At 41.0% G+C, this 9,130-nt stretch overlaps 1 protein-coding gene across 1 annotated transcript; it reads left to right on the top strand.

The window, feature by feature from the left end:
• The first annotated feature begins 1,654 nt into the window (after positions 1-1,654).
• Positions 1,655-7,894, top strand: LOC121398924. Its single transcript, XM_041578510.1, has 8 exons — positions 1,655-2,001; positions 2,674-2,760; positions 3,827-3,862; positions 4,604-4,639; positions 5,424-5,453; positions 5,898-5,933; positions 6,809-6,871; positions 7,559-7,894. The coding sequence occupies exons 1-7, from the start codon at positions 1,953-1,955 to the stop codon at positions 6,853-6,855; spliced, it is 321 nt and encodes a 106-aa protein (XP_041434444.1). The 5' UTR covers positions 1,655-1,952; the 3' UTR covers positions 6,856-6,871; positions 7,559-7,894.
• Positions 7,895-9,130: the final 1,236 nt, after the last annotated feature.

Raw genomic sequence — 9,130 nt, 5'->3', positions numbered from 1 at the left:
TACCATGCAGGCCAGGGAAAGACTCAGATGTCACCTCCACAACCAGAAAATGTCATTACTCTGTGCTAAGGAAAACAAAGGAGTAGTAGAGAAATAACTGATGTTCCTTCAGGGCTGTACATGGAGATGAGCCTTAGTCTGAACATTACACATTGCCCCGGGTGGAAGGCAAACTCCTAGCAAAGGGCAGAATTTGCAATGGCTGAGGGCCCCAGGCATTATGGGGGGGGAATGTTTCATGAAAAACATCTTTCTCCCAAAAGGTACGTGTCTCTAAAAAGATATTGCTATGGGGGCCAATATTCTTGTAAGAAAATTCTGTGCTGTACTTTTTCTGCCAAGACCTTTGGGTCGCAGTTCCAGAGCAGCGGGTCGGAGCATTCATATGTCAGCGCTTGGGTTATTCTGCATTTTGCAACTGGCTAGTTCTACAGATAATATACAGCCATTATTGGCACACAAAGAAAGGGGAAAATTGCCAAGTGGTAAATATATGCATGAATTATTATAAAAATGTGGTGCTGCCTGTACATTACAGAGTCTAATGGGCAGTTGATCCTTCCAGCAGACCCAAGGTCATTAACTGAGATTAGAAGAAAGGAGGTTCTATCATAAATGGGGTTTATAAAATGGGGGTGTGAGAGCTGGGGAGTTGTGGGATTCTCTCCCTGAATCAGTTCCACTAGAAGATACATTAGATTGCCTCAAGAAGGGGTTGGAAATGAGAACATACAGGTTTATTAAAAGATGATCAAGGGACTGGTTGCCTTCTCTTGGAGTAAGGAACAATATTTTTTACTCCTTTGAGGCAAATTAGAGAGGCCTCAGATCTTCATTTGCCTTCTTCTGGATCAGCTAGCAGTTAGGTAGGTTTCATTAGCCCAAAAGGTTGAATTTGAGGAGCATGTGTCTTTATAACCTAAAAAAAATGTTGCTTCAATACAACCAGACAAGAAGTGATACCAATTAAGGATAAGTTACCCTGAGAGAGTCACATGTATCACATGCTCTACCGGGAGTCGCAACTGCCCACATCCAGTTGCTTAAGAGAAAGAAAGTACTAGGTACAGAACCGAGAGAGAAGCCTGTTTTCAAAATAGTGTTACATATATGCAATATATTGTGACTTACCCTAAGCTCAGGTAAGTGACAGCAGCCCAGAGCACATGCTGGGAATAATGTAGGAGAGAAGATGGGGAGATACTGAGGGGCACAGATCTTCCCTGCTTAAGGGCTTTGTCCAAGTGGTTACATCAGTGGTTCGGTTACATTTATTTTATTCATTTGAAAGACAGAATACAGGTTTAAATGAACAGTATTCATTTTGCATACCGAATGTATTTTTGTAGACAAAATGTGCTAAGGACAGAAAGCACCCCGTAGGTCTGTGTGTTCACAAAATATGGGGTCATATGGGGTCCCTACACATATTTAACAGAGACCTTAAAGAGATGCTAAAACCTCTTAAAATACAATGCCAGTGTTCTCCCTGCAACCCAATATCCTTGGGGTTGCAGCAAACGGGGTTATGACCTATTTCTCCTCTATCAAAAGTATATTGATCCGTCAATGATATGCCACTTGGTGAATTTACAGCTAACACTGGCATTTGCCAATATGGTCTAGGTCTAAAAACCTGTCACTGATGGGCAGCTGGATGAGGGCAATGGTAGTAATGGGAGGCCAAGCAAGTAATACAGAGTGAACACAACCCTCTCTGGGGCCTAGATAAATATTTTCCCTTATACAAACTTTACAAGGGCTCTAAGGTGACAGCCAGAAGCTAAACTGCTGCATATGGAACATATTTTATTTGAATACTGACCTGTCCTTCTGGTTATTGCTGATTTTGGGTTGAGGGTTGGAGGGGAGAAAGGGGAGTGGGAAGGAGACTGCTGGGTATAAAGGGAGAAGGAGAGGGACAGTCCTGTATCCCAGTGAGAAGGAACAAGATGAGAGGCATTATCCTGTGTGCTCTGTTAGCCACCGTCCTGATTCAGGGTAAGTGAGGCTCACCTGGGAAGTGATCTATGGCAACTAATCAAGTTTTTTTACCTTCAACTGGATAAATAAAGCTAATTACTGATTGGTTTTTAGGGTTATTGACAAGGTGAAAAAAAACAAGAGGGGTAAATATCTGTTTCTTAGACTCCAGACATTATAGGGATCAGTTATCTAGGCCACACAGTAAAACATAGTAAAGTATTGAGAGCCCCTTAGTCCAGGTACTCCAAGTCTTATAGAGAACAGAGTGAGGCCTATTTGCTATTGGAATATTACACTTTCCATTACTCAAGTCCAGTCTGACTTGCTAGGGTGCAACCCCCCAAGTGGTTAAACTTCTACTTCTGCTTTAATCATAGGTTATGTTGTACAGACTCAGGTTATCACGTTTGAACAGTATAAAAGCTAATTGAAATGTAACCTGTTACATAGAGCAAAGTAATAGTGTTAAGGACCAACTGCAGAGCTGCAGAGTCTGTGTAAATTCTATGAGGGCAATAAGGAGGTAGTAATGGGGTCAGTTCATGGGGAGGCCAGGAGTACAAGGGGCCCCTACAGAGGAGCAGTGGGGGTTGGGGGCCTGCAGGTGTGCACCAGGTCTCCCATGAAGAGAAAGATAAATATAGTATCTTATACTAAAGTCTGTCTCTTTCAATATCTGACTTGCAGAGACTCAGGCATGGGAGAACTGCTTTCCTTTTTTTCTTCCCTCGTGTATGGGAAAACGAGAAGCTATGAAAGGACCTAAGGCAAATGGTAAGTTTTAATATCCTTAAAGGGATACTGTCATGGGAAAACATGTTTTTTTCAAGACACATCAGTTAATAGTGCTGCTCCAGCAGAATTCTGCACTGATATCCGTTTCTCAAAAGAGCAAACAGATTTTTTTATATTTAATTTTGAAAGCTGACATGGGCTAGACATATTGTCAGTTTCCCAGCTGCCCCCAGTCATGTGACTTGTGCTCTGATAAACTTCAGTCACTCTTTACTGCTGTACTGCAAGTACACAAGATAACAGCTGCCTGGTAGATCTAAGAACAGCACTCAATAGTAAAATCCAGGTCCCACTGAGACTACATTGAGTAGGAGAAACAACAGCCTGCCAGAAAGCAGTTTCATCCTAAAGTGCTGGCTCTTTCTGAAATACACTGATTGGTTCAGGAATAAAATTTTATATTGTAGAGTGAATTGTTTGCAGTGTAAACAGTGTAATTTAGAAATAAAAACGACATCATAAAAATCATGACAGAATCCCTTAAATGCCAACCCCCTATTTCACTCCCTACTGCTACAACTTCTCTTCCAGCCATTTATATTATGTCCATCTCTGTGTCACTCCATGATCCTCCTCCCATCTGTGTCCTGCACACAGATGGGAGATGTCCCAATACTCCCGTCTTTCCATCTCTCTGTATATTTCTCTCCTAGATCCTCCCTGATCCTCTCCCTAGGGCCAGCTCTCAACTAAAACTGTGCTTTGAATTTGGATCATCTTGATAAATATAAGGAAAGGCGTGACTATAATAAAGAATGAGTTCACCACTTATGAATTAGAAGTTCAAATGTTTCATATGTTTGTATCAGTTTCCCTCTGTAATGTGGTGCCCTGGGTATTCCAAGAAACCAACCATGTTCTTCTTCATGTGATCCCACCCCAACTGACTCACCCCCTCTCCCCACCAATCTAAACCTTGAGGCAGAGCTAAAAACACAATGAAGCATTTAAGCCCCTTAGCCCAGGGAGAGTTTATAGTTGCTGAGACAGGAATAAAGTGACTCCCCTACTGGGCTGTTAGAACATATTATTATTTGCCTTGCAGTGGAAAGTGAAGCTCTGGTGCAGCCTGGGGGAACTGGTAAGTATCAATATCTTATTTCCTTATTTCTCTTGCTTACGTCTTACTCTCTTCTACTCACACATTCTGAAAACTCTGCATCACCTTCTTCTATATATTTCCTTTAATGGGTTCCTCCCAGTTTAAAACTCCAGGACAAGCTGTTATCTAAAAAAAAAAAGGGAAATGCAAAATATGATTTTTGGATTATTCTGAAAAATGTAAAGAAAATAAGTACAACTATTATCTTTGTAATTAGTCTTTAGGAATGAAAAATCCCCCCTATTTCAACTGCACTGGGCCACATTTTATCTTTGGGGACATTTAGGCCTTGTATATCCACTATTGTGTCCCATATTCCAATACTTTGTGCTTCATATCATTCTATTTCTTTCCTTTAATCCATTTGGATCTGGCAGACATGAGTGTAATAGAATACAGATAAGTCCAGAGCTGAATACAGGAGGAGGGTAACATCATTTATTTTAACTCTGTGGGCATAAAGATATTACAAAAACTTTCCTTCTCCTTTAATGGGGTGTTTTCTATTATCAACTTGGCTCCTCCCTGATCACCTCCCTAGTCCCAGCTGTCAGATAAAAAGCTGAATTACATTTGGAACATAAAAGGAAAAAAGAAATTATATTGGATAATAGTCACTAAAGCCCCTTAGCCCAGGCACTATATGTTTTTAGGAAGGTTGATGAGAATGGAATAAAGTCACACATATCGGGCTGATAAAACTTCTTATTTTACTTGCAGAGATAGAGGAAGCTCTGATGCAACTAAAGGGACCTGGTAAGTTATATTACCTTTATTTCCAAACCTCCACCAGAATATTTTCTATGATATTTTTAATGAGTTGTTTTTCTCTTTTGGGCGTACTTCACCCCACCGCTTTCACTCCTCTTCCAGCCATCCATGTTTGATTCCTCACCATTTCATCCTATTACCCTGCTCTTATCTGCACAATCTTTCCCAGAGCCCATTGTGGTGGATTCCCAATGGCAGAGCTCTGGGCATAACCCTGGCCTTAACTTCCCTGGTTCTACCCCAACCCATTGTGGTTCAGCCCACCCAAGCCCACCTCTGTCAACTGCACTGGGCCTCATTTTATCTTTGGGGACATTTAGGCCTTATGTAAATCCATAATTGTACCGCATATATCCCAACACTTTGTGCTTTATATCATTCTATTTCTTTCCTTTAATGCATTTGGATCTAACCAAGATGGCAGACACAAGTTTAATGGAATACGGATAAGTTCCAGAGCTGAATACGAGAGGGGGTTATTATAATCTATTTTATCTCTGTGGGCATAAATATGTTGCAGAACCTTTTCTTTTCAATTAATGGGGTGTTTTCTTTTATCCACTTAGCACCTCCCTGATCACATCCCTAGAGCCAGTTGTCAGATTAAAAGGTGAATAGAATTAGGAACATACAAGGAAAATAGAAACTATATTAGATAATACAGTCACCAAAGCTCTAGCCCAGGTCCTATCACATTTGGTTGCTGAGACTGAACTCAAATAACTCCTATTGGACTGTTAGAACGTTAAACTTCTTATTTGCCTTGCAGAGATAGAGGAAGCTCTGACGCAGCTTAAGGGTAAGTTTCAAGAACTTCATCCCTAAAACTCTCTTGTACCACCAGAATATCTTCTATAAAACGTTGGTCTTCTTTCTTGGGTCTACTTCACCTCACTGCTTTCACTCCTTTTCCCACCGTCTATGTTGCATTCCTCACCATTTCATCCATTTATCCTGCTGTCATCTACAAACTTCTGCCCAGAGCACCATCATCAGGGGAAAAGAAACCAATGGCAGGTCCCAGGGCATTGCCCTGATCCCCCCTGATTTCACCTTAACCCACCCTGGTACAGCCAACCAAGCCCCACTTCTAGCAAATTATACTGGGCATCATTCTTGGGATGTTTAGCCCATATTTACATCCATTACTGTGTCCACTATTGTGCCCCAAGGTTTCTTTGGTTGCTGAGAATGAATGAAGTGATTCCTATTGGGCTGATAAAACTTCTTGTTTGCCTTGCAGAGACAGAGGAAGCTCTGAAGCTACTAAAGGAAACAAGTAAGTTATATTGCTTTTATCTCCAAACCTCCACCAGAATATCTTCTATAATATTTTGAGGAGTTGCTTTTCTCTTTTGGGTGTACATCACCCCACTGCTTTCACTCCTCCTCCCATCATCCATGTAGGATTACTCACCATTGTATCCTATTACCCTGCTCTTATCTACACAATCTTTCCCAGAGCACCAGCCCATCAGGGGCCGATTAACCAATGGAAGGTCCCTGGGTGTTGCTGTAATTATGTTTAGAAACAGAAATAAAACCAGTGAAAACTTGTAATTCTTATATGTTGGAAAGTTGCCTAAACCAACATTTTCCTTTATTATGGAAAAACAGCTTTGGGTGTAGGAGCAGTTGAAACATGAAGAGGTCATTTTCCACTGGAAAGCAGCAGGCAAAGTTCCATTCACTGTTTTGGACCCTGCCTTCCCAGATCAATGAGTTACTAAAGAGAACTGTGTTTTGTTTAGAGCAAAGAGACCTCCATGACTTTAGTAGGCAAATACTGTACATGCCCCAACCATTCAGAATTCAGTATGTTTGTCCAAGGCGCTAGGTTTTTTTAAGGTTTTATAGGTTTCATTCTTTGATTCCAATCTGCAAACCTTAGTTTATCGATTCTGAATGTATTTTAAACTTTAAATCCAATTGACACAGCCAAAGATAATATCCCATATCTGCAGGACAGAGGAGATAACAAAGGCAGAAGAGAAAATTTGGGAGTATATGTTACAATTATCCTATAGTTCTAGGTGCTTCTAGGTGATACATTGACACACAGTGTAATACGGGCAGTTTATTTCTTTGCAGAACCGAATGGGAGGACTTTAGGTGGTGGATACTAAACGTTCTCATTTAATATTTTGCTTGCAGGGCACAAGATTCCGGCAAGATTTCGCCGTCACTTGTCTGTTTCTTAAGACCCTACGTCAGATGGTAAGTTTCAATATACTTAACTCCAAGTCTCTCGGAAGGAGAGAGAGACACAGAGAGAGACCCAGAAAAAAAAGCAGGTACAGAAAGAGAATAGTGAGAGATCTATTCAGAGTGATCATATTCAAACACAGGGTGTTTGTCCTATGAGCAAATACCAAGGTGCCCTTTAGACAAAGCCTTAAATGGCATTTAAACCCCAAAAAAATGAAGTGAAATAATTTTAGACTGCTGTTACCAGACTTTTGGCTCAACGGCTCTCTTTGAATGACATAGAGTCAGCAATGTAAGGGTTAACTGACTATACAAGAAGTGCATCACAATTGTATAGACAGCAGCAGATGAGCAGCATAAAACTGCTAATATCTCAGACACTGCCTATGGGGCAACTACTAAATGTAGGAAGTAACAACTGATGTTTCAGATTAACTGCAAAGCTGCAGGGATCCATTAGCTGCTTTGGGGGCTATAAGAAGGGGACCTCATTTAGATTTGAAAAGGACCCCTAGGTCTTTAGTTCAGAGAGCTAAAGAGAAGAAAAGACAGAGGAGGGAAGGTCGGGCAGTGTTTGGAAACTTGTCTCCATATAACACACGGACACACGGCAGAGAACATGGCACAGTTTATTTCATTTCAGGGAAAGAATGGAAAGTGATAAAATACTAAACTCTCTCAACATTTTCCTTATAGGGAATGACAGCTGTGAATGCCGGAGAATTTTCATGTGATTTTTGCAAGACAGAAGTAAAAGCCTGAGCTCTGCATGACAAATGTTTATTTTCTGTTACATTTCCTCATCTCCCATTAGTTCTCCCTTTCCTAATCTCAGTTATGTCCTTATCCCAGGCATGCCGCCCCTCATTGCTTATAATTCCAGTCACTTGATATCTTCCTTTATATCCACTTTATGTCCTGCCTGATCCTCTTCCTATTGATTTGACTTTGGAACTTCTTTTTAAATACAATGGAAAAAAAACAACTTGTAGATACAGTTGATATCATTTAAATAAAAAAAACTTCAGTGCATGATTTAAGTACATTTTGTTATGTTCTTGTAATGTGTGTTACTCTTGTTTCTTCTCAGTGTTGCACCCTATAAATTAAGGGCCAGTAAGTGAACAACCTTATCTGTGCACAATTTACTAGCCAGTGCCAGTCTTTCAATCTTCCATATCTAGTCAAATATTTGGTGCCCAATTTTAGTGGGTGCTGAAGGTTTAAGGAAGACAGTTGCATTGTGTGTGTAGGGAATAAGGTGACCCTATAACTGTGGCCCTGACTGGCTCTGTCTGAGTACTCGCCCCTCTTTACTCTTCAGTGGAGCCCAAGCTGCTCAGCCAGTTTATCCACTCCTCTCTCACTAACTAACGGTGGCCATACACTATAAGATCCGCTTGTTTGGTGAGGTTGCCAAGCGATCGGATCTCTTCCCCGATATGCCCACCAAAATGCGAGTGATATTGGGCTAATCTGTTCAGCCCCACAAGCAAACAATCTGATTACAATGACGGGCATACCAGCCGTCAGGATGAGGACCACATCAACTAATCAACAACAGCTAATCTGGCTGATTTTTGGCCAGATATCGGTTAAATCTGCCCATGAGTGGCCACCTTAAGGTGAGCTTCACTGAATCTGCCCTAAGTCCGGCCTAACTAAATATTAAAGATGGAACTTCTCTGAGGTTTTCACTTAATCATTTTTAGTGTTACCATGGGTTGAGGATGAAGGGCAGGCAAAGGCTGCAGGGGTATGAGCCAGTGAGCAGTCTGTAGAATGGCTCCTTTCATGTAATGTTGCAAATGGATGACTATGGAATTTGGTGGTCATAGTGGTGCTCCAAATGAATGGGCTGCTATAATTAAAGCTGGATATATTTGCACCCACACTCATTCAGGCTTCCCTAACTGGCCCTTTTAATGAGGGTCCTAAATATATCCACAACCCCCCTCTGAATATCCTAAATATGTCCCTAATATATGTTGGCCATGGAAATCTTCCCCCCTTAGGCCTATGTCAAAAGGAAAAGGATAGTCATTTTTTGTTATAAATCAAGTGAAACCTTCACTTTCTTCATGACTATGAAGATTTTCATTCATCCAGGTCATGGTATATCTAGTATAGGTCAATCTAAAAACAACTGGACTTGCTGAGTAATGAATGAAGACGTTTCACTACTCATCCGAGCAGCTTCTTCAGTTCAACTGACGGGTGTGGGAAGTTCTCGACATATAAACTCTTCCACTAATCCAATCACAATGG

This window comes from Xenopus laevis, chromosome 9_10S (assembly GCF_017654675.1).
Source record: "Xenopus laevis strain J_2021 chromosome 9_10S, Xenopus_laevis_v10.1, whole genome shotgun sequence".
NCBI classification, from domain to species: Eukaryota; Metazoa; Chordata; class Amphibia; order Anura; family Pipidae; genus Xenopus; species Xenopus laevis.
This window is presented reverse-complemented; position numbering and strand designations above follow the sequence as displayed.